The sequence below is a fragment of the Tachysurus fulvidraco genome, chromosome 21, assembly GCF_022655615.1.
Source record: "Tachysurus fulvidraco isolate hzauxx_2018 chromosome 21, HZAU_PFXX_2.0, whole genome shotgun sequence".
Classification (NCBI taxonomy): Eukaryota; Metazoa; Chordata; class Actinopteri; order Siluriformes; family Bagridae; genus Tachysurus; species Tachysurus fulvidraco.
In genome coordinates, this window is record NC_062538.1 from 4,783,396 (window position 1) to 4,809,623 (window position 26,228).

Consider the following 26,228-nt stretch of genomic DNA (forward strand, 5'->3'; position numbering starts at 1 on the left):
GTGAAGGTAGGCGGGACGTTACTGTACAGTTGTCCTGACACTAACAAGGCAGTGCTCTTCAGCGATCCGCCTTTTCTTCCTCACATATAAAAGCCACTAAACCGCGGAACAGTTATGCTGCTCAGAGGATCCCGTGTGTTCAGTTTCATCAGACCGCTTCATACTACGTCCAGTGTAAACATGCCCATCAAGGTAAGAAGCTCCGAGAGCCGCGTAGTGTTTGTTGGCGCACTCAGTTCCTGGTCCAGGGGGTTTATTATTAGATCGTTTCTCTCTCGCGCACTAACCGGTTGTCACGCGCACTAACCGAGTTATACTCCATTTCCTGTCACATGTCTGTGTCTCTGTATTGACAGCAGTTATATTGCTTTGTATTGACAGCTCTGTATTCAGCAGGCTGAAGGTCAGTTGGTTTGTAGGTCAGATATCACCAACTTTTATTGTTTTTAAACGTTCTAAGCTTGTAATAGGACACCATCTTATTTATGCAAACATCATCTTAAAGCTAAAAGCCTTTAAAATCATCATCCATCGTCTTTATTTCATTACAATCGACATTCGATCTACCCAAAAACAAAACTTGTGACGTTAACGATACAGGCGCGGTTGTCATGCTGAACCGCGCATGCGCATTCACAACCTTGTTTTTGCTGTCTAAAACATATGACGTCCAGTCCTCCACGAATGCTGATGGTTTTTCTAAAGATTTTCAAGGACCAAGGATATCTTTAACCTTCAAATAAATCCCTTAGTACATGTTTATTTCATGAATATTTATTTATCAATAATATAGGCTGTTTATTAGACCCATTGGTGCAGGGTCCAGGGTCCAAGTTGACAGTGCTCATAGACTTGCATGATGTGTTTGAGTCTAATCTGATTCAAGTGATCATTAACTAACCATTAAAAGAGCTCTATAATAACGTCATAACATATAAGTTGATTTTCCACCCCTGGATCTATGCTGGGTCACAAGAAAGTCAGGAACAGATGGGATTATTGAGAAGCATGAAAAGGTGATCATGTGGCACATGTAAGAAAAAATAAATAAATAATGACTTTCAGAAGCTATTAAGACTCTGAGACGCTGTACTGCCGATATCCATATATAGACTGGATCACAATATAAATCTAATTAACATTAATACCATTTGCACTAAGTATATTAGAGCATGCCGTTACCCTGTTAAACCTGATTAATTACCAAGATGATTGAATTGAACTGTCTGTGTGTGTGTATGTGTGTGTGTGTGTGTGTGTGTGTGTTAGACTACAGTACGGCTAAAATGCACAGGGCACACTGGGTTTTCCAGTGAGCAGCATGGAGAGACAATAATATTCTCCATCTCTCTTTCCAAGGTTGGAGACCGTCTGCCAGCGGTGGAGGTCCAGGAAGGAGAACCAGGAAATAAAGTTTCCATCGCACAACTCTTTAAAGGGAAAAAGGGGGTACTGTTTGCAGTGCCAGGTGCCTTTACTCCTGGATGCTCCAAGGTAGCTTACACACACAGTGCACATATGATACACCATCTAGTTTACTTTTGATGGTGTGGTGTTCTGTTACATATGATTCAACTTGGTTATGTTGTACTTGCTGCTCAAATCAACAGCATTTAGTTTATGTAGTTTAACACATTCAGCATGCACACTCCTATGTGACTGTTTCCTTGGCTCAGACACATCTCCCAGGATTTGTGGCTGACGCTGAAAAGCTGAAGACCAAAGGTGTGCAGGAGGTGGCTTGTGTCTCTGTGAACGATGTGTTTGTCATGGCCGCATGGGGAAAAGAACAAGGCACGGATGGCAAGGTGAGCAGGGACCCCATGCAATGATTTGTAAGTAGAATGTGATCTGTTGCCGAGTATGCTGACACACACAACAGTCATACGGCATTACACAGAAGAGGATAAGTTCCTTTTGAGTCAAGTTCCTGTCAACACTTTCTTCCTCGTGTCCTTCGAGGAGTCGTTGTCACCTCTGCTTTTTGACAGTGTTCATTGTTTAAAATGCTATATGAATTAAATGGCATTAAACCGCACAGCTTAACGTTGTGTCAGTTGCTGAGCATCACAGAGGCTGTAATTACATGCCTCAACCCCCAAGAAGCTTTTATAAGAATTTGCTTAGATACCTTGATCGGAAAAGAGCAACGTTCGAAACCCGATCTTCAGGTTAGTCTGTGTTCTCAGTGTATTGTTCTACCAGAAGGATGGCTGTTTCCATGACATCAAATGCAGTTTTTTTTGGAAATTGCCTTCCTTGAGAAATTCCCAACCAGCACTGTAGAAGAAGTGGTTTATAAATAACAGAAATGAGGAAATCAGAAGCCCACATTAAAGATGATTAACAGGTTTGGCAGCAGATTGTTTTACCGACAGTCTTTGTTTTGCCAGGACTTCCTTGTAGGTTTGTAGACATTTTTACTTCCAGGTAAAGTCCTGTTTTTCAGTATTCAACAGGGTATAGAAGTCATTTCTCCAGTTGAAATAAATAACATAAAAGGATTTGATGTGGTGTTTATAGCAGACATAAGTTTCCTCTCTTTGTTGTCATCGGGTCATTCACATGTAGAGAGCTACAATAGAGTTCATTAAATATTCATTTTGAAATTTGTATATCAACAAACTGATATCTGAAACCTTTCTATTTTATTGTAGGTGCGAATGCTGGCCGATCCCACAGGAGCCTTCACTGCGGTAAGATTTGTTTTTGATCTACCTACCGTTCTCATTATCAATGCAGGTGACAGGAAATCGTATGGAAATCTCGATGCAAATGTGTCTCACCACTGGCTGTCTGAGCCGTGCATCGTGGTTTGCAATGTCAGGGCCTGCTTCCTGTTATGACAGGTAAATGTGGTGTAACTACTTTCGACATTCTTCTTTTTCAGGCAGTGGATCTCTTTCTGGACAATGACGACCTTTTGAAGGTGCTTGGCAACAAGAGGTCCAAGAGGTAAGAATAAACGGATTTTTGCACTTGTCTAATTCTAAATTATTTCCATGTAACCTGCAGCTTCAGGTAAGACTTTTCACCCTGTTAAATCATTTGGAAGACAATAAATGTTTATTTTACATACCTTATGTAATCCTAAAGTAGCAAAGTTACCAAGTAGGGACTTAACATAAGGGATCATGGGCAGTTCAATAGTTCTTAAAAACCCTGTTCAGGCTTCTACACTAACTGCTCACACCAGAAAGTCAGTGACTCAACCGGGATTAAGTGGTTAAGGAGTCGGACTACTGATCTGAAGGTTGCGAGTTTGAATCCACGTTTCCTTGAGCAAGGCCCTTAACCCAATTGCTCAGCTTTATAAATGAGATAAATGTAAATCGCTCTGGATAAGGGCATCTGCCAGATGGCGTAAACGTAACCCAAATTTTGTTCTGTGGGTCTAAATCAGAGCCTCAAAAAGACTGATACTGCTGGGATTGAAAGTCAGGGGCTCATGTTTATTAGGCAGCTGCTTTAACCAAACAGGCCACAGTGACACACTCCGTGTTCAGAATTCACGATTATTTCCGTGACGCTTCTCAAATGGATGCTGACTCCAGCAGCAGTCAATAAACTGAAATCATTTCAAGGGGAAATAATGCGAGTGAGCAGACTATAAAACAGTCTCTCTGGCAGTTTTGCTTGCTTCTGTTGAATCAGAGTAGAACATTTGTGTGTCTGTGTATGACATTATAGCATTATTTAACATAAAAACTGATCAGGTTTCAATATGCAGAAAGCAGAAAACATCCGTCTGGAAGATTAATATCAATCAATTCCTGTCATTAAAAAAAAGTTTGGGGTGACTTTGTGCACTACGATCTCTGCTCTCCAGCTCCGGGTTTAACATTGCCATGTCTCATGTATTAATAGATACGTAATGATTGTTGAGGACGGCGTGGTGAAGAAGCTTAAAGTGGAGCCTGATGGTACTGGTCTGACTTGCAGCTTGGCCTCCAACGTCCTCTCTGATCTGCTCTAAAGCACAGACTGCACCAAATTCTACACAGAACCACTATCAACTTTATCAATTTTATCTCCTTGTTCATTTGTAGTTTCAGTTTTGCATCAGTTAAAAAAAAAATGCTGTGTCAGTGGTGATGCAACCAAAGATAGCATAGCGGTACTGTAATAAAGGACGTTGTATAGTTCAGCGAGACATCGACGCACAATGTAACCTTCAAACGCACAATCAGAAATTCTGCACTGCACAATACTATTTGCTTTTACATGTTGTGTAAAATAAACAAAATCTTGCATTACAGTCAACGTTGTGTCTCAGCCTCATTACGATAGAAATAGAAACGACTGATTTTGACTTTTTCAAAAGCTTTTTAATCAAAACATAACATTGAAAAAGAAAGTTTACAACATTGGTAATGATGTGTATTCTACATTTTTGTACATAATTAGTAGCTGGTAAATATTGTAGAGAAAAATCACCACCAAAAAAAAAACATAAAACAATGTAACTGGTCATTTAAATCAACAATGATTACAATCAGCTACAAACACAAATCTAAGCCTTGGTTCTGCAGCTTCTCGGACCAAACGTCATTTTAAAAAAGTTCACTTTATGAAAGCGATCGGTGGGATCTTTTCTTGGGCCTAAAAACAGAAACGGAGTTTAGTAACGTGTTCAGGATCGACAATGGCATGTAGTAGACTTTGTTAATCTGCAAAATTGATATAGCGAATATGAAACGGTCAGTTACCTTAAGGTCTGTGAAAATCTGACCAGCGCGTTCAAAATTCCAGTCGTTGTCTTGCAGGCACCTGAAAAAAGTCGGCAGGGTTTTGTTAAAATATAGTACACATTTCATAAAACATATAGTCTCTTTACTCTTATGCAGAAACAAATGTATGATACAGTGATTATGGCAACACTAGTTTTATTAAATCTCAAACATCAGTGGTGTTCTGCGAATTTTCCGCAGAACAATCGTTACAGTCGATGTCTACTACGGCTCGAGAACAGTTACAGATGGATCCTGGGCTGCTTCTCTAAAGAGCGCAAGATCCATCTACTGGCTATAATGATAATTTCAAGTTCCTTTCAATGCATCAATTTAAAAGACTGGAAAGGTCAGTTGATACTTAAAATAGTCCTTGTCTATATTGCGATTTGTGAATTAACAGCTGACCTTCGATACAGGTAGAAATATCCATCCATATGCATACTGCATTCCTACATTTAAAAGTCTACTTGGGTCACAAGGTATCCACAGATAGAATGTGGTCTGTACATCGTACTGTGGTGTAAAAGCGTCTAAATCTTACTTTTGAGACCACTCAAGGTTCATTCCTGACTGTAGAGAGAACGCAGTGAGCATTTCCTGTTGTATGGCAGACATTGTGGGCACAGGACTGCTGGAGGGGGTTGGGGCTGGAGCCACAAACGCTCGTCGAATCTCCTCCGTTGTGGCATTTCGGATAAACATCTCATCGTTCACAATACACAGGCTGCGGATACAACACAAAGCATGCATCAGCAATGGTGACGACATAGCGGTGCCCTTGATACGATTCAGAGACTCGAGAGAAGTGCCTTACCTTCCGCTTCCAAGAGGCACGGCGATGAACACCCGAGAGAAAGCTCTGTATGAGTCACGAGAGCTGCCATCCACTGCAGGCAACACAGAATAAGAACAGGGTTAAATTTGACCTTCAATACTCCAGTATTTTAATTCAGTTTCTAAATAAAACGTCTCATCCATACCTTCTTTAAACACTCCACTGACCGTGAACGACAGCAAGGTGTTCTGAGAGAAAGGAGTATAAAGAAGCAAGTTAGGCTGATGCTAAGGGAGTTTAAATGCAGATTATCTGCAGCATGGTTCAAAATCACTCACAGTGTAGGTGTTGACGTCGACATTGAACGAGGCGATGTCATGCTGAGTTTTGGGTAGCTCGTTCAGAAACGCGACCACGTTCAGCCGCGTGTGCTTTAGCAAGCGAAACCTTGTAGCTGAAGGACCAGAACAAGAAAAAAAATAAAGATGCACTGATTAAATTGGCACATGTGTAAATGAACCAGATCTGCCAAATGGTAATAATCCAGTATGTAAACAGCAGCAGGAAATAAGAAGGATATTCTTACTGGAATCTTTCACTCGCTTGATGTTTCGACTGTCTTTCTGGTACTCTGCTAAACTGCTTCTACAAAAACAAAGTGAGGAAGACAGTTTGTTACATTCATCCACATCTATTGTAGGTTAATTTGGTCTGACTCAGTTTGTTAGTTGTATGTTGTACTCAATAAATTTCTTTCTATGTGCATGTCCTGTGTTTGTTTAATCTGATGCATTATTGACACTCACAAAAGTGCAGCACTGAGTGTAAATACATGGCAACTGAACCGTGTGTGTGTGTATAGGAAGCAGAAACACTCTACCTGGAAGGGTTCTGCATGGAGAACGGGAGAATGAGCGAGAACGCTGCTCCATCATGATAAGCATTGAGCAGCGGCTGTCTGTCTGCCGAGTCGTATATAGCGTAATACCTTAAATTAAAAAAATTTATCAAATTTATCAAAAAATCAGACACAACCCTGACTCATGATTCATAAACACGATCTAGACATTCAGAATTGGGAGAAACGTACTGTTGCAGGAAATAGGTGATGAGGCCCTTCAGTTCTTCCGATCCAAAGTAACCGGGCTGGATTGAAAAAAAGATTCAGATTAGTTCATATTTAATCAATTTACCAATGTGCTACCTATTATATTTCACAATCCATGTTTTAAGCATAAAACACATGGACCAGGATTGAATTAAAATGTACAGAATTTTTTTTTTTTTAAAAGTACTTTCTTCATCCACTAGGGGGCAGAAAAGAGCAATGAACATCACAAACTCAATTACTGACAAAAATGACTTCATTTCACATGAAACTATACTAAAAATTAAAATGTGTTAATTGTAGATATTTTTGCAACTTCACTGTTTCCAGGTGCCTCCGTTAATTATGGGTTACTTTATGCAGCCTAATGACAAGTCCTTTCCAGGAGACACTTGAAAAATTTGGAAATCTCAAATAAAGGAGGATATTTATGGAAGTATTGATTTTGTAATAGCTATTTGCGTAGAGATTTTGGTAGAATTGAAGTCAGGTAATTTGTAATGTATGTGGTGTATGTTCATTTCTCTTAGGTAAATGAAATAAAATGAGTTTGACACCGTTGTGCAACAGAACACAGGACTACTATAACCTTATCAGGGACACGAACCTTGCATGGAGGAAGAACTGCTGGAGCGACCTCCAGATCAAAACCGATGGGAGCAGGTAGATCGTGTCCATCCTGTGGCGAAGAGATAAAAGAATAAAAAGGTGTGAGAGCCTTCTGCCCATACTTTCATGTTCATGAAACCCTGAGGTGAAATTTAAAAAAAAAAAAAAAAGTTGTGAAAGTCTAATACTAGAGGGTGCATTTCCACTGAAATTCATAAAACATTTGAAGAACTAAAGAGGAACTCAAGTTGTCCTGAATTAAGACTATGTGGCTGGACATTAGACTGTGGCTAACAAAAGACACTGAAACTTGAATGCAAAGAGCTAAAAAATTATGTAATGCCAAGTTTCATCTTCCCACCTCCCAAGTTAAGCCAAACTCAGCATTATGACAGAACCAGAGATTTTTAACATGCCACATAAGTTAATGTAAATGTTACATTACATTACATAGACGTTAACGTCTACCATAAAGTCGTAGGAAGCTTATCGGTTCCTATGAAACATCCTGAACCATCTCCTGGCAGAAATGCACCACATGTGTTTCAGTAGCTGATGGTGGGGGGGTTTGGGGGAAGGAACCAGTGACTTATTCAGGTGTATCGGACACAATCAGTGATGTGCAGAGCCTACCAGTTTCAGCAGCCTGGGGAACCTCTCTCGTATGGCACTGTCCGACAACCACAAAGACAGAAGACAAGAGAAAATTCAGTGTTATATGAGAAGAAACAAGAAAGCAGATATTTCCTCCTACTGGTCACATAAACCACTGGCACAGTTGAGACACTTCATCACTGGGCATACAAAATTAAACAGAGGCTTATTCGTTAAATAAAACATGAGACTCTAAAAAATTCATGACTTTAACCAGTGGTGCATACATATGCAATCTGTTTTCTGCTAGATGCATTTACCACAGCCAAACATGATGTGTAGTTTTCAAATAATTGTGCGCATCTTGATACAGTCTGAGCAGCATCGATGAAAGTAAAGATGAAAGCCACAGTTCAATGGCAGGATCAGTATTCATAAGGTTTTCTGTTCCCCCACCCCGACAGGAATGTTGTACTTACCCCTCCAAAATACTCACCATTAGCCCCCTACACGCCGGAACACACTGACATGCAGGCTCTGAGGGGTCAGGGTGAGGGAAGGGGAGTGTGTGGGGTAAAGGTGGTGGACATGGTCAGTACTTTCAGGCACATAATGAGGACTCTCGGGGGGGCCGTGGTGAGCTCAGTTCTTCATGCCATTACTATGTGACTGTTTCAAGTCAACTGTGAACCGATTAGGAGTAGGACAACTGAATTTTTAACGATTATTCGCGGTTATTTATCCGTGAAAGCAGCTCTCTAGGAATTCTCATTTGAAAATTCACACACAGCTGGGATTTTTACATCAATCCTTCTGTAATTAAAGCAGCAAGTGGACTAGTAGCCCAGATATCTTTCCTATGGAGAACACTAACCGTGTTGATGGAGGCCATTTGTAACTCAGTGGGGTAAAGACAGCAACTTAAAAATTGAGATGAGACGATTTTCTGCATAGACTTAACATAGACATGGAGTTTAGGAAAAATAGCAGCAACGAAGTTCAACCCTGAGCTTTTATACAGGGTACTGCTGTTGCTCTTAACTCTGGCGACGCAAGAAAAAGAAAAGAAAAAGACAATGAATTGGCATGAAACGTGTAACCTGACACTTTTAGACCCGACCACTGCAATTAAGAATGAACGGGTTTTTTTTATTGTAGGAAAAGATTAAAGCTAATGTTTTAACGCTCCTAGTCAGCTATGTCTAATTTTATGTTATTGTATCTTTCCTATAGTGTATCAGCATAATGTTTACTCTAAATTTGAGATGAGAACATGGCCACAAAGCCCACATTTCAGTGTTCCTCAGTTTAGTAACAGCCAAGAGAGCATTTACTTTGAATAAAATGTTCAACATTACAGTCCATACTCCATGGACATGTAGCTCCATATTTTTTGGGCAACAAACCCCACATTGAAGTTTTAAGGGGCCAAAGCAATTGCTGAGAAACTGCTTGGCCTGAAGGATTTTCTTTAATCCCCACTCCTTTTCCTCCTCCACTCAAGAGCTCACAGTGCAGCGTTAGCAATCCACTAACAATCTTCGTCGTCGTCTTCTCCTTCTTCTTTTCTTCTAGGGATCTTCTTCGTTTGTTCTATGCTGCATGCTGTGGCCAGCTTTGCGACTGTGCCTGCCTTAGGTTGTCCCGAGTTTATGGTGGGATCTTACCCGTCTTTGGCTAACCAGCCTTCGTCACTGGCCAAACAGCATCCTTGGGTTGAGATAGAATCTCAAGCCATATAGGAGGAGTGGAGGGGATGGAGGTGGCACCATTAGAGAGCAACTGAGAAATCACGAGCACTTTAGAGTGCATAACATGCATTTTCCTTCTCTTCTAGAGTCAGCTTAGGCCCGATGCTCTCACAGGGTTAAGAGGCATTGGGCAGTGAGTGGTTAAATGGCACTGTTTCCAAATGAGCTAAAAACAAGCTTCAAAAAAAAAAAAATATATATATATATATATATATATAGCTACATATGTAAATATAACTAAACATGTTCCACTAAACTGACCATTTACACTAATAATGTAAATTCAACTGTATGAGCAGTAACCTGTAAAGAGCATCAGAGCTAACAGCACTGCAGGGAAAATACTGAGAGAACGGAGAACTGGGGCTGAGAGCATATAGAGAAAAGATAACAGAAACGTCAGAAGCATTTATCCTTTATAAAAGCTGAACCACCACACTGGCTTACAAATGAACCATCACGATATATAGTGCTACATTAAAACCACATCCTCATTGTGGGCAAGTCGTGGCCTAATGGTTAGAGAGTCTGACTCGTAATCCTAAGGTTGTGGGTTCGAGTCTCGGGCCGGTCACACGACTGAGGTGCCCTTGAGCAAGGCACCGAACCCCCAACTGCTCCCCGGGCGCCGCAGCATAAATGGCTGCCCACTGCTCCGGGTGTGTGTTCACGGTGTGTGTGTGTTCGCTGCTGTGTGTGTGCACTTTGGAAGGGTCAAATGCAGAGAACGAATTCTGAGTATGGGTCACCGTACTTAGCCGTATGTCACGTCACTTTCATCCTCAAACGTGTTGTTGAGCATTACAGGGATCGGGTCGCGATCCGCTAAAGTTTGGGTTTTTGTTTAAGGACAGAACACTTAACTTTGTGTGTCACATTCTGTTTCCCAAAAAAAGAGGTCAGAATGATATGATTATGCTTGCACTAGCGACATGGTGAAAACATTAAAAAAAAAAAAACTTGAGAGCACAATTTGGATTATGAATGCCCTCGTTTTTCCAAGATTTGTTAAGAATATTTGGCATTTGTTCTGCGTTCCTACTACATTCGGTTTTTCAATATTGACATAACGGGCAAATATCCAGTCAGTTGCTTGTTCTCATTTTTTAAGAAATATGTAGAGATACATCATTCATGCAGCACTCAAAATACCGACCAATCATTTGACCAAAAATCACATTATGACTAATACCTGAAAATCGGAATGCTTAAAAACTGTGTACTTATTACACAGATCTCTCTGTTTCCGTACAAGTTAGAGAGGAAAAAAACCTGGTGAGGGAACCACTGGATATAGCTGTTATAACGTTATGGTATAATAGAAACTAACTTGCCTTCCATAGCATTAAGAGTGACATTAATCTGATAGTAACACATGATATTCTTTATTTAAATTTAAAAAAAAGAATAAATAAATAGTAATAATGAGATAAAAATGAAAAAAAGTGTTATATAAAAGAAAAGAAAACAAACCTCTGTTTTGGCCATTTTTCTACAAATGCCATGTTTTATCACGTCCGTAACATACAGAATAAATGATAATGTACGGTCGTATTCCCCAGTGCCTCCTTACATTTGGTGCACTAATCTTCCATAAATTAGCAGTGCTGGCACATTTACTCCATTTCCTACATAAGCCTTCTTCGCTTCCAATTGGCACTGCCTCTGCCTGAAAGAGTGTGTTGACTTCCAGGTAGAAGATATGTATGATGTGTACACACACACACACACACACACACACACACACACACACACGGGCATTCACGCGATCAACCCATTCCACATTTCTTTCCACTGCAGGTTAGAATAAAAACTGACCTGACGTAGTCGGCCTGGTCGTTAAAGTGATCACAGAGAGGGTTCCTCTGCAGTGATAATTCCACCAGTCTCAACCCCTTCAGCCTGTCCAACTCTCTCTCTGTCCTTATCTGCGGTAAACAGAGGGAGAACTACATGAAGGAAGAAAGAAAGGAGTGTGACTCTAAATACAATAGAGGACCAAACTCCGTACCTCGTTGTGTGAGAGATTCAAAATCTTCAGATTTGGAACTTTCCTGACCAGGTCAGTGAGGTCATCGAGCTTATGCAATCTGTTGTTACTTAGGTTTAAACAAACCAGCTGTGAAGAGGATGGATGAACAGGGTAAATGAGTGTTTATCTATTTGTCCCGTGATGATTAATATATCAGGTATACCGGTTCATGATCTGATTGTAAGAGGAGTGAATTTTTCTGAACCTCAGGGATGTTATCCTCAATGATCTTAAGGACTGCCTGCATGGAGTTCTTCCTATTAAGAGCCACGTCAATGTTCAAGGAAACCAAATCTGTCACAATGAGAACAAGAACATTAAATAAATAATTACATTTTCGGATAGACAGAGTTTAAAGCTGCGTCCCGAGTCATAATTCAACTCCATGATCAAAAGCCAGATGTTCCAGTAGACAAAGGCTGTTTTTTTTTAAATAAACATTTTTAAAATGTTTTACATTCAAACGTGAATAGAATACTCGAGTTCATACACAAGCCCAATCCTTGTCTGCTCATTATTTGCAGGTTTGGATACACGATTCATTATATACACCAATCCTTTTCATTATATACACCAATCGCAAACAGCAAGTAACATGATTAATTGTTGAACCAATTTTTCCAATCATTATTTGCCTTTCAACCTTAATTGTCATCTGAATTTTTCTAGAAATACCTGAACACATCCCAGAGAAGGGTCTGCTGTTACAGATATCATAATCTTCACATAAAGGATTGATTGTAATAAAAGTGTAAATGTTGGCATTTAATTAATAATACTAATAAAAAAACCTACCTGGGTCAACTCTTATGTTGTTCAAATCAAGGGCCTGTTGTGAACCATCAAAGCGCTTGGACATGCATTGCTGTAATAAATGAAACAAAAGATTCACTGCAACACATCGTCCTCTTAATTACTGCAGGGCCGTTACTTTAGAAGTCATTCGAGTTCACACACCTTTAAATGCTCCAGATCCTCTAGCTTCAGGTCCTGTTGAGGTAAATTTGGAGGCGGGCACTGATTCAGCAGAACTGTTACCTGTAGTAACCAAGTACGACACCAAACACTAATGAATCACGCTTAAGGATATGGCAACATTTTCAGCCAATTGACCACGTCATATTTTAGAACACCGAACCTTATATCCATCTTTGTCTGTGATTTTTCTGGACACTTTGGCCAATGCGTAAGCTGTCGAGGAATCCTCGATGTAGAACTGTGCACGGTTTCCTTCTATATGGTACTGTAAAAACAAGAACAAACATAAAACACACAAACGTTTAAATAATTTTTAATCTGCATGTTATATAATATTGGTACATGTTCCTTAGACAGTAAAACAGTAAATGTTCGTATTTTACCTACCTGAATGGGATGGAATGGCACGGAGCTGATGTTCTGTAGGGAATTGAGGAGCCACTGTTTTTCATATTTTTTCCCATGGGGAATCTGAAGAAATGGCAAAAAATTGATTAGTAAATGGATTAAAAAGGAAAAGGATTTAAAACGAATAAATACTTTCATTTCAAGTCATGCATATTATAGTAAAGCAGCTCATAAAGCACTCACAGTCATCCTGAACCAATTTTTACGGCCTCCAAGTCCATCGGGACCATCTGCACCGCCTGCTCCACCACCACCACCACCACCACCACCTCCTCCTCTATTTCCTCGCCCCCTGTGGTTGCCACCATCTCCTCTTATATCCTTTCCTCCTCTTCGACCATTGCGTCGATTTTGGGGCCTCCCGTAAGGGGTACTAAACAAAAATTAATGTGTATTTAATATGAATAGATGTATTGCTTAACCAAATATTAAGACTTTAAACAAGAGCTGCAATCTCACAATCTGCGCTGTGGTCCCCCGTCATGAGAGTCATCTGTCATTGCAATATCCCCATCCTCGTCGTCAAATCTGGATCTGGGACCAGCTCCTCCCCCTTGGCCTCCGCGATGTCTCTGCTTCGACATCTGTTCGCTGTACAGTGGTGCTCTGAAAGGTCCCCTGCCTTTCCTGCGATGCTTGGGTCCAACACGATCATCATGTTCTGAAAGAAAGTTAAAAAAAAGACACCATGTTGGGGACGTTCACCGATAACACTTTAATTCTTCTCACATGGTGGCACTGCAGAAACCATACATATCTGAAGCCCTATCTGACCTGGGCCCTACAACACAGTCATAAGTTATATGTTGGTAAACTGGCAACTCTTGTTATGGTTTGGAGGATTGTAATATTAAATCGTACAACTGCCAAAGACTTACTGTTGTGCCAAGAGACTAGACTTTAAACCTCAGCACACCTTTTAAAGCAGATCTTAACAACTGTCCTGAACACATGGCAGCTTCTGGTTATACAGGTTGAGAAAGCAGGTTAAAAAACCTCATTAACACCTAATCACTGTTGTCCTCAATGTCAAACCACCATTGTTTTCCCAGCTATATTTAGTCAAAGGAATGAAGCAATAAAGTGAGTCATTCTCTCTATTATCATTTCCTTCATATCTATTTCCTGACTACTGGCACTTCATTTTGTGCCTCATTGTCAGATAAATAGAAACACATTTCCAAAAATAAGCCTAGTTTACATATACATGTACAAAGCTATGGACATTCTTTAATTTTTCAATCAGTTTTAATTTTCAATTAATTAATGGTTTTCCTTTAGTTCAGATCAAGTTCCATTTGTTAACTTTCTATTACTTATTTCTATTCATCTTATTTTTCATTTTATTTATATGCACAGTCTAAGGACCCGCATGCACAAACGAACAATAACCATGACGTCATACGCAGCACACCGCTGCGCTAAAAAGTTGGCGAGGTTATGGAGGAAGTAAGCATTTTTGTTTTCTTTCAAAATGTTTGTGTAATGGCAGCCGTAACATTAATAGTTTTGCCTGAATTGAAGTATCTCCCCGTATACTAATTACGCCTAACACCTCACTCTCCCTCCACTGACTTGCTCCATCACTGTTCTCCATTATGTAGGCGTAGCGCATAATTGTGATGAATGTCGATGTAGATTGACGTAAAAGTCGCATCAAATCCGCCTTGGTTGTTCACACTGCGGCCACATTGGAAAAATCTGATCTGGGTCTGATTCAGGACCACATATGGAAGTGGTCTAAATCTGATTTGTAAAAATCATATCTGGGTCAGATTTGAGTGTTCACACTACTCCTGAAGTAGTCTGACCTGGTCACTTGACCCCAAAAAAAAATTTTGGGCCACTTTTACCTGCAGTGTGAACATGTCCTAAGATCTCCCAGGACCTGAAGTGGGACACTCACATCAACACCACTGATAAATAGGCCCAACAAACGTCCCAGTTGGGGAAGTTTAACCTGCCACAGGAGCTGTGAAACAGTTCTACTCAGCCGTCATTGAGTCTGTTCTGTGCACATCAATAAGTGTCTGCTTTTGGCTCAGCAACAATATCAGACATCAGAAGACTACAGAGAACAGTTTGGACTGCTGAAAGGATTATTGATGCTCCCCTACCCAACCTCTAAGAACTAAATATATCCAGAGTGAGGAAAAGGGCTCAGAAAATAACTTTGGATCCCTCACATCCAAGTCATCCACCTTTTGAACTTTTACCATCTGCATGGCGCTACAGAGGCCCAAATACCAGCACAACCAGTCACAAGAACAGTTTATTCCCCCAGGCAATCTACCTCATGAACAGTTAAATGCCCCCTCATTAATAACAACTTACATTTAGTACATTCCAGTACAATCTTAGTACATCCCTGCATCTCATTCTGTTCCATTCCATTCTCTCACCTGTAGCACAACTGTAAATACAACTTGTTTATTTTTAAAAAATGTTTTGTCTATTTGTATTTACATAAGTGAATTTTTATTTTATTGTCCGTGTTTTTGTTGTACTGACACTAAAACAAATTCCTTGTATACCTGAGCAATAAAACACCTTCTGATTCTGATTCTGATCGGAAAGAACACGACCACGTGTAACGAGGGAACAACGCGTGAACCGAACTATGACGTCACACATTAACTAACCCCACTGTGGTCAAAACGCAGCCCCAGGGATCTAGTGATTGGAAAATAGAGGGTGAAAAACAACATCACGAGACCCAAAGATTTTCACGTCAACTAACAAAGACAAATAATCTTTAACTCTGTATTAATCATTTGGTTTTGTGTAAAAGTGACAAACAAAAGAAACGCCTTGAGATAAGCAAACAATCTAAAAAAAGGGACAACGAACATTAAAAGATTTTTAGCAAAAAATATAGTTTTACTTAATAATGTTTTTGTAGTGATTAGTTATCTAGTTAGATGACCGCTAGCTACATAGCTAACTAGTTTACTAGCTCGATAGCAATGCGATGCTAACGATCAGGCCATACAATGCTAAATGCTAACAGCTAACCACACAACTACCAGCTGTAGCTCGAAGGTCACTGTGAAAAGAAAAAACAGGTCTTGAGGGGAAATAAAGATAAAGAAAATAAACAAACAGTTTAGTATTTACGTAAAAAAAAAGATTGTTAAGCTAAGCTAGTTAGCACGAATGCTAATGTTTATTACTCACCACTGTAGAATCGGGAGTCGTCCGCTGTCGCCATTTTAAGCTTAAAACAGCAGAATTAAGCGAACAGTTGTCTTATGATTATATTTTCAGAGAACAAACGTAGTTAAATAAAGAAATAAAATAGCAGTAACGTCATTTCCTGAACAAAGCTAAGCCTTAAACGAGGTTAGCAACAGGAAATTAGGCTGTTTTCTACTGTCTGTTTCTTTCTTACGACGCAATTTCGTAATACGCATGCGCGTCACTTTTTTCACCAACTCGCACGGCCTGTTTAATGCCAACAGCCGCAATATGGCGCCATCTACCGACAACATGCCCACACTGCACACTAATCAAGCCTTAAATGTTAATTAAACATGAACGTAAGGGGTGAAATGTCGGGTTGTGATGCATCAGTTTAAAAGTTTAAATGAATTTTTACTTGATTTGCGTCGTATTTTTATTCCTTTTACATAGTTTTTAATCTTTTTATCCTTTTTGTTAAAAAAACAAACATTTCAAAAGAAAATAATTCATGTTTTTTTTTAAATTGATGTGTAAATAATGTGATAGTTTAGCATGCTACAGGCCTAAAGCTTCAGTTATTATTCACACCAAACATCAGAATGAGGAAAAATGTGATCTCAGGGATTGTGAGGTGTGTTTAATAGACTTGACTTGAAAATGCTGATCTTCTGGTGTTATTATTTTACACACAACAATCTCTAGAATGCCTAGATGCTGTTCTTAGGGTAGAAACACATTGGGCCCCTGAGCAAGGCCCTTAACCCTTAACTATTTTAAATTGTAAGTTAATCTTTTTAAAATAAATTTTAAACTTTAATTGTATATATATTCACTTATTTATTTTTCTTCTTCTTCTTCTTCTTCTTCTTCTTTTTTCTTCTTCTTCTTCTTCTCCTCCTCCTCCTCCTCCTCCTCCTCCTTCTTCTTCTTCTTCTTCTTCTTCTTCTTCTTCTTCTTCTTCTTCTTCTTCTTCTTCTTATTTGTTTGTTTGTTTATCTCTCTCTCTCTTCTGTTTCCATACTTCTGTACAGCTGCTTTGAGACAATGGTAAATTGTTAAAAGCGCTATAGAAATAAATTGAATTGAATTGAACCCTCTGTGCTCCATGGGTGCGCCTGCATTCTGCTAAAGTTGGGATATTTAAAAAAGTATTTCACTGTGCTGTAATGTATATGTGACAATAACAAAGGCTTCTTCTTCTTCTTCTTCTTCTTCTTCTTCTTCTTCTTCTTCCTTTTCTTCTTCTTCAAAATAATGACTAGATACTATTTACAACTGCACTGAGCAGAGAAGCATCTCATTTAGCACAACATGCCCAACGTTGACCCAGATGGGCTACATATTCTATGAAACAATGAAATATTAAGTAATCCTAACAAACATATAAATCAACACTGATAACACGAACAAAAGAAGTATCTCCCCATCTCATCATTCATGACTGAACGGTGTCCTATTTAACAAAGGCTCAATTTAATAAATATCATTAATAATATTAATTCTCCAAATGTGTGACGAAGTTGGCATGCTATTTGCTCTTATGGGCCAAGGTTTCAAGGTGTTCCCTGATGGTAAAAACACACTTCAGTGAGACAGTAGATCTAAAGGATGTTTACTTTTACATTTCCGTCCTTTCAGCTTACTGGCATGTCAGATTTGCATCCATTTGTTTACAAGCCATCTGGATAAGTGTGTCCTATAAGAAAGCAAACCGTACAAGATGAACTTTGTTGGAAAGTTTAAAAATATATGATTCACACATTAATTTATTCTTTAAAAAAATCACTAAATGCGCCTTTATCATGAGATCATGTATTCTGTATGCCCTTATGACAGTAATCTTATTTACAGTATTATATTTTAATACAGAAGAGCTCCACACATACACCATTTATATTTTTTTCTTACAACAGGATTTTTGGATTAATGTTTCGATGTTTGTTGCTTATAACTCCACACCACACAACTCCTTTATTTACTCTGCAAAAGAAGGACAACTTTAAAGGTCATTGAAAGGGCACGTCCTGGCAAGAAGAGTTCGGGAACCACAGCTTTAAATCATCCCTGGTTGTATTCTTATGAGACAGAGGAAATGTTGCCATGGTTTAAACAAAACAAACGAGATATTGTAGTAAAGTCCAACAAGCTTTTATTAAACCAACACGAATGACCTTAATATCACGTGTCCTCCACATGGAGAAAAAAAAATCACTTTCACCTGGCAAATGTCCACACATTATTGCATTATATCCCTTTACGTATCAGCAGTTTTCCCCTTACGTGTAAACAATGACAGTTAATATGATTTATACCAGAGCTGCGGAATGCTCTGGCTGTAACCTTTACGTTAACGCCTTTGCTCTAGCGTTATTGTTTGTTATTGTTATGAATAGTAACGTACTCCGCTTCGGTTTGCAGGGTGTTCTGTATTAACCTTTTTAAAAAGAAGAAATATTGATAATGCTGACATTTTCTCCAGTTAGATATGTCCCTAGCGTCACCGTCAGGGATTTTACGCAGCATGGTTTCTAGCTGTGTATTTTTTGTCTTATTACATTCATGTGTGAGAGAGAAAAAGACAGGCTGGTGAAAAAATGACTGCTTTAAGTGTATACAGGTTTTGGCCACTTTAATAGGAACACGTGTACATATTTTGCGTGTTTGCGCAATTATCCAAATAGCACGATGTATAAAACCATGCAGCACTGAAACAAGACTGTATTTTCTCCTCCAAGCTTTAGCTTTCCAGGTTTGCTGAGCACTGTAACCTCAGATGTCTGGTCGCAGATCCGAGTGATAGAATAACGCTTGCTTTCATAGTCACAAGTTTTAATATGCTGCGTGTACTGAGATGTTTTTCTGCTCACCACGCTTGTAAAGAGTGATTATTCTTCTCGCCATTTATCTTTTGACCTGTCTCAGCAACAAGCCGTCTTCGACCACCACATCTCTGCCTGCCACTCACTGGATGTATAGTTTGTAACCAGATACTGATGTGAAACCTCCAATTTATAAAATACTTAAACCAGCCTTTCTGGCATAAAGATATTTGTTGTGAACAAAACTGAAGCTCTTGCTCTTTATCTGAAGAGGGTTTATGTGATTAGCTGATAGGTCCACGAATGAGCAGGTGTCCAGGTTTTACTATTAAAGTGTCTTTTGAGTGTAAATGAGTACCATTTTGAAGCATAGTGTAATTTAGGACTGTAAAAATTAATAAATACATGTGAGGGTTGTAAGTCTTTTATAATGGCCTTGTACTTGTACTTACAAGGCATAAATTAAGAGGGAGGTGGCCGGGGAAGTCTGGAAGAACCCAAAGGAAAAGGGAGGTGGAGATGTCCCAAACTTAAAAGAGTCTCACTGCGACACGGATTCAGTGGTGCTATAACTGGAGGTGGATTCTGGATATACATTTAAACTGTAGATCTGTTCAACCCAAGCGTTAGAAGAAACCTACTGAAGAAAAAAACTATGTACAACAGCGGTTATAACGGAGGCTATTCCAAAGCCAAATTGGAATGGTCAGCCAAGAAAATGCACAGACCAGAGGAAAAGGGTTGCGGTTACTACATGAAGATCATCTTCTTCTTTTGTTCACTGATCCAGTCTCTCATCATTGTCAGTCTGGTGCTCTTTCTGGTTTACGGACAGCCGGAGCAGAAAATAGAGGAGAAGAGGGTTAAGGATTTGGAGCAGAGTAATAATAAGCTAAATCTGGAAAAAATTTCTCTTCAAGACAAAGTGAAGAACCTCACCAGACACCTGAATATCACGATTACAGCAAAGAAGGCTGCTGATAAAGAATTGAACACGTTACGTGACCTGGCCAAAAATTCGAGCGTTAGTATAAGTTCCTTGCAAAACAAATGGGTAAGAATTTTTACTTAGTCATGAGTCCTTAATACTATGCAGTGTATTATTCAGAAGACATGCCGATGTGATTTATATTTTATTCTTCAATTCCAATCCATCACGTCTGCTTACACACGAAATAGTACCACCGGAAATGCTAATAATATTAATATGACCTTTACTTTAGTCACTAGTTTTGATTTTGCAAATGAAATATAATGAACCAATCTCTAAAAACATTCAATCATATACATAAAGTGGTGGTTCAGGTGCTTTGGTTTCTGTTAAAATCTGTTCAAAGTTTTTTTTTGCAGAATATTTATGACAGTATTTGTTTATTTTTGCAGCAACTGTGTCAAACCGAGACAAACAAAAGGGCAATGAATCCCATTTGTCCCCAATATCATTACACTGAAAGTGAGCCATCTTCGTTTTTCATTAAAATTCTGTTAAATGAACTCATTTATATGACCGGTTTATATTTTAACATCACAAAGGCAATTTTTAATATTAAGCTGCTTCATATTGAATTGTTTTCATTTCCTCAGGCCGAAGCTGTGCGTACGGCCTTCAGAAATCTGAAGAAATGCTGAAACTTGTCCAGGCGAACTTCACCGAACAAATGACTACGATGAGAATGAAAATCGAAAACGCCAATAGAGACAAACTTTCACATCAACTGGAAACGATCGGGCTGCGACGAGACAAAGACTCCCTTCAAAAAAGGATCGAAAACTATGAGAAATCATGTAAGGAGGATTTTGTTCATTCTTTGCAAGGAATCCCAAACGTGACCAAGGAGTTTCTTAAAAAGGTCGATGATTTATTCATGAAGCACGAATCCTTCCAGCTCACGTGTGACAAACAAAGCACAAAGCTTGAAGACATTCGTGCAAACTGTAGCAGCCTGTCCAGAGAGGTAGAGAACAAGCTTCAGGCATATCTGGACAAAGTGGGGAGTCAAGTCACGGCTATTCTAGGCGCGAATGCCAAATACCAAACAGAAAACAAACGACTGTCAGAGGATGCCATGTGGTGCAAGGGGAACCTCAGTGCAACTGTGGAGCAGAAACAAAGGACTCTCATGCAAACCCAGCTGAAGCATGATGAAGAAAAGGAGAAACTCCTGCTGCAGGTCAGATACCTGACAGAAAATGGCAAACTTAATGAAAATCTACTGTCTGTGAAAGAAATCGACATTAAAATACTTAACGAGAAGGTCAATACCCTCAACATGTCATTGACCACTTGTAAGGTGGGTTTTCACTAGGAAATATCATAACATTTTATACATCATAAGGCTTAAAACTATGAAATGATTTCAAACGAATGATTTTTTCCTTACAGGCATCACAAAGAAATCTCGGACAATTTTCTACTGGAAGGTCCAACCCTTGGGTCTTGGGTTCTGCTGGGTCACAGGTGAACGGACTTGGTAGCTTTGGACAAAGTACAGCAGGACTGAGCAATGCAGGTTCAAGCGGTACAAGTCCACTGGGTCGTACAGGTTCGATTGTACCAGGGTTTAACACAGCAGGGTCGAGTGGAACATCCGGCATCAGAACATCGGCATTTGGAGCAGGAACCAGTTTATCCGACAATCAGTTTTCAGGTAAGAAAAAAAAAACCAGCATGACCTTTATTCCTTGCTTTGTAATATTATGGTGGAAGTATAACACTTTTAATTCTTTTGTTTCTGGTTCTTTTTTTTTTTGTCTCCAGCACAAATCAGTCAACACTTGCGAGAGCTTCAACGTTATGCGAAAACAGACTAAAGGATCCAGCATCCAGTGCAAAGATCCAACTTGTATACAGAGTAGATGTATGTAGATACAGATAAAGTAGATGCGGTCAGGAGGAGATGATGACTTTTCTATAACAGCGGCTCTGACAATACAGTACATTACAGTAGAGCTGCTACAGAACAAACAACAGGTTTATGTTAACACAGTGTCCTTTCTATAGTAAAAACTCATTTTATAAACGGGGAACATCACATAATCTATATAATAATCCTGAGAAAAACATTGAAGTATTGATAAAATGATTTTTATTCATGTTTGTATATTTTTTATGGAAGAAGTCTCAGGTTTCCAGAGCTTTTCAGAGCAAGTTTCCTCCACAGGGGAGTCTTCAGGACAGACGAGCGAACGCGTGCTTTCCGGTTTCTTGAGAAATACAAACTATATTTTTTTATGACATTTTATTTTATTTCGGTTGGGAAACAACTGTTTATAGCTGTGATGATGTACATGATAACCAAGAACGAATCAGTTCAACAACATAAATGTGACTATATACAGATCGAAAGCTCTACGTGATGTTTGATAATAACGTGATGTAAAAGAGACAGAACACTTCTGGTTTTAATGAACTATTAAGGTCAGTATTTAAGTAATACAAGTATACATGCAATATTATATAATAATAAGTCATTTGTTTTATTCGTGATCTTGTACTTACTCTTTTAAAAAAAACACCAGTAATAAAAAGCACAAATGAAAACACATTTTTTTATATCATGTGTACATCGAATCTGTTATCGTTTAAATCCGGTTAATGTCCGGCAAAGGATCGTCAGTAAACACGACTGTTTTGATTGTGATGCACTTTAAGGGGATTTATCTAATCTAAATCGTTGGTCCTCTGCACCAGAGACGGCTGTTTGTCTGACAGACTATTTATCTCCCAGATTTGGAAGGGTGAATTAAACAATGACTCACCTCTGCTCCAAAAGTCAGGTGCAAGCAATCAGTATTATTAAAAGGTGACCCATCTATCTGTCTAACACCCCTAAAATAACTCTGGCCAACCACGGCCTATTGTGATGGGAATTTTTTATATATTTTTTAAACAAAACCCTCTTCAACCAACGGAAATCCATTCCCAGCCAAAGTTGTTCATTCAGCCACGTTGGCAGCGAGGTTAGATAACGCTCGGATTTTTTCTCTTTAAATGGATGCGCTTGCTCAAATAAAAGACAGCGAAACAATGAAAATAGGTAGAGAATGAAGAAATAAATAAACACACCTTAAAGCTTGGCAGTTTATTCAGGATATACCTACAGAGAGGACACATTGTCTTTCCAAACGTCCACAGAGAGACATTGGCACTGAGAAGCTGCACTACATGTGCAGAATGTAAAACAATTAGGACAGTTTCCCATGCTGACTTGCTTCCTGTGAGAAGCAATGCCAAAATCATCGCAATAAAAAAATAAATAAATACAAAAGCTTAAGTGGAGCAGAAACAAGGCGCCAATTAATAAATAATGCAGTTGCATAATGGAAGCCACGGTTCTGCTAAAAGGATATCCTTTGTTTAGCATAAGTGACTTCCACTTAAGCATGCTTTGCTCTGAGACGCTTGTAACGTTAGCATCTGTGACATCTGAACAATACGTCCTTGAGAAAATGTTTTGCTTATTTACTGGCATTAAAGATTTCATCGGACTGGAAACGTGCCGTCCTCGTCATGTCTTCAAGCTTTGAGTAGAAACTGATTGTTGATTCGATGTTAAAAATAAAGTGCGACTTATAACAAATCTGATGTTTGTGTTTATTTAACATCATACTGCAGGCCATGATATTGTTCAGCGTTCGAATAAAAAAATTTTTTTGAAAGCTCAACCAAGAAAAATGGCTGAAAAAAATCACAATACGGGTGCAATATCTTCTCCGCTATATAAAGGAACGGATTGTGGTTATTATTAAATTTGTTACGTCAAATCGGTTATGAAACTCTGACCACGGTTATTCAAGTTCTCTAGACCCCCTCAGCGCTAATTGCACTTCCTACATTGTTGGGCCATTAGGACTTCATGGTAAAGACATTAGGAGGTCAAAACCTTTTGTACTCTCTAAGAATAATGTGAACCATTTATAAATAAACTGATATAGATAGCTCATTGACTCATATAATTATATTTCACACTGCTACAATTAAAGTACTACCACTACTATTTTGAGGTTGGTTTTTTTTTACCCATAAATGCAAACTGTATCTTTAGGTGGATCTACATTGAGTTCAAACCGAGCAAGTGCTGTACGCTGAACATATCACATCTGATTTGATTCAAGTTTGAGCTTAAATTTGTGTCAATTATTGTGTAAGTTATAATTCATAACAAAAACTCTCCGGTCTTAATAACAGTTTATAATCACACCCTCCAGTGTCGCCCAAATGAGGATGAGGTTCACTTTTGAGTCTGGTTCCTCTCAAGGTTTCTTCCTCTTCCATCTAAGGGAGTTTTTCCTCACCACAGTCACCTCAATCACCTCATGCTTATTCATTGGGGATAAACACAAACACATTTAAATATAAGTCTACTATTAATCCTGAAAATGATGTACTATATTTCTTACGCCCTGTAAAGCTGCTTTGAGACAATGTCCATTGTTAAAAAGCGCTATACAAGTAAAATTGAATCGAATTGAATTAAATCTGCTATCTACAGTACTGTGCAAAAGTTTTAGGCAGGTGTGAAAAAATGCTGTAAACAAAGAATTCTTTCAAAAATGGAAGTGTTAAACATTTACTTTCATAAATGAACAAAATGCAGTGAATGAACAAAAGAGAAATCTAAATGAAATCAATATTTGGTGTGACAGCCCTTTGCCTTCAAAACAGCAGCAATTCGCACACAGTTTTTGATGGAACTCGGCTGGTAGGTTGTTCCAAACATCTTGGAGAACTAACCACAGATGATCTTTGGATGTCGGCTTTCTCACATCCTTCTGTCTCTTCATGTAATCCCAGACACACTCGATGATGTTGAGATCAGGGCTATGTGGGGGCCGTGCCATCGCTTCATGCTGGTTTGAAGGCAAAAAGGTAGTAACAACAAATATTGATTCGATTTAGATTTTTCTTTTGTTTGCTCATTTTGCATTTTGTAAATTGACAGAAATAAACACTCATTATTTAAATTTCTGAAAGCATTCTTTGTTTACAGCATTTTTTCCACACCTGCCTAAAACTTTTGCATAGTACTGTATATTTGGAAATATTTCAAAATGCAGTTCAAATAAAATCGGCAGCATTAAACTCTAGAGAAAATAAGATTCATGAAGTATTACACAAAATATGAACCCTGTGTACCCTCATACATGGAATCACCTAATAAGACAATCATGTGTCAGCATCAAAATGCATAAAAATGATGAAAAATTCTTTAACCATACCGTTTGGGTGTTTCTGTGCCTGTTCTGTGCCTCACCGCAGATATAAAGAGTGATTATTTTAGTCACAGAATCTTTATTTTCAGCTCCATCCTGTTTGGACCTTGCTGATATCTTAACATATTATACTGGTTACACAATTCCACTACAAACTACTGTAGAAAGGACATCATTTGCATTTGCATTATTACCTGTCCAGTGTCACCCAAATGAGGATGAGGTTCTTTTCTGAGTCTGGTTCCTCTAAAGGTTTCTTCCTCATATCATCTCAGGGGTTTTTTCCTCACCACCAGCTTGCTCATTAGGAATAAATGTTATAGATATATGGTAACAATGTTAAACTTCAAAATTTTTATTGTTTCTATATTTGTGCAAATCTGCTTTCAGACAATGTGAATTGTTAAATGTGCTAGACAAATACATTTAATTCAATTGAATTGAATATCCGAGGTGTTTCTCTCTGCAGAACTTCCTCTCACTGGATATTGTTTTTCACACCATTCTGCGTAAACTCAAGAGACTGTTGTTCTTGAAAATTCCAGGAAATCAGCCTGTCTGGCACCAACAACCATGCCACAGTCAAAGATAACGTGTTTGCTGTTTGTGAACATGTAGATAAAGCTCTTGACTTGGATTTGAAAAATTTGGTGCATAAAATAACTGCATAAATGTAACAAGAAATAAAGTGCATGCTGGGCGTATAAAGTGTAACCTTATTCAAGTAAAACCTGTGAGCTAGTCTAGGTAATGAAAGGACGGTGGAGAAGAAGTGAATCAAAGACGGTTTAAAGCTTTAGACGGCATATATGAAGAGATAGAACGAAGGAAGTGTTAGAAAGGGATATAGTAGGTACCTAGAGTACCGTTATGTGCTAAAGTTAAAGTTCATCAGTCCGGTGTGTCTCTGAAATGGTCCACCGCCCAGCAGTCCTTTAAGCCAACGCCTGGTCAGTGCTAAAAATGATGCATCGTTGAAAGAGGTGAAAGGAGACTGACACAATATGAGGAAATGAACAGACAGC

At 38.8% G+C, this 26,228-nt stretch overlaps 3 protein-coding genes across 3 annotated transcripts; 2 read left to right on the plus strand and 1 right to left on the minus strand.

The window, feature by feature from the left end:
- Positions 1 to 18: 18 nt before the first annotated feature.
- Positions 19 to 4,258, plus strand: prdx5 (peroxiredoxin 5). Its single transcript, XM_027153384.2, has 6 exons — positions 19 to 192; positions 1,360 to 1,494; positions 1,677 to 1,808; positions 2,658 to 2,696; positions 2,891 to 2,955; positions 3,868 to 4,258. Exons 1-6 carry the CDS (start codon positions 115 to 117, stop codon positions 3,974 to 3,976), a joined length of 558 nt encoding a protein of 185 aa, XP_027009185.1. The 5' UTR covers positions 19 to 114; the 3' UTR covers positions 3,977 to 4,258.
- Positions 4,055 to 16,415, minus strand: nxf1b (nuclear RNA export factor 1b). The gene is made up of 21 exons (XM_027153383.2): positions 16,166 to 16,415; positions 13,448 to 13,649; positions 13,172 to 13,361; positions 12,968 to 13,051; positions 12,741 to 12,845; positions 12,560 to 12,640; positions 12,398 to 12,467; positions 11,808 to 11,896; positions 11,582 to 11,689; positions 11,389 to 11,498; positions 7,859 to 7,895; positions 7,224 to 7,295; positions 6,599 to 6,654; positions 6,389 to 6,496; positions 6,095 to 6,153; positions 5,847 to 5,962; positions 5,714 to 5,756; positions 5,548 to 5,620; positions 5,275 to 5,457; positions 4,710 to 4,770; positions 4,055 to 4,602 (listed from the first exon to the last, which is right to left on the minus strand). The coding sequence occupies exons 1-21, from the start codon at positions 16,197 to 16,199 to the stop codon at positions 4,564 to 4,566; spliced, it is 1,920 nt and encodes a 639-aa protein (XP_027009184.2). The 5' UTR covers positions 16,200 to 16,415; the 3' UTR covers positions 4,055 to 4,563.
- Positions 16,416 to 19,529: 3,114 nt separating this feature from the next.
- Positions 19,530 to 22,535, plus strand: plvapa (plasmalemma vesicle associated protein a). Its single transcript, XM_027153342.2, has 5 exons — positions 19,530 to 20,044; positions 20,374 to 20,443; positions 20,575 to 21,281; positions 21,374 to 21,638; positions 21,749 to 22,535. The coding sequence occupies exons 1-5, from the start codon at positions 19,646 to 19,648 to the stop codon at positions 21,799 to 21,801; spliced, it is 1,494 nt and encodes a 497-aa protein (XP_027009143.2). The 5' UTR covers positions 19,530 to 19,645; the 3' UTR covers positions 21,802 to 22,535.
- Positions 22,536 to 26,228: the final 3,693 nt, after the last annotated feature.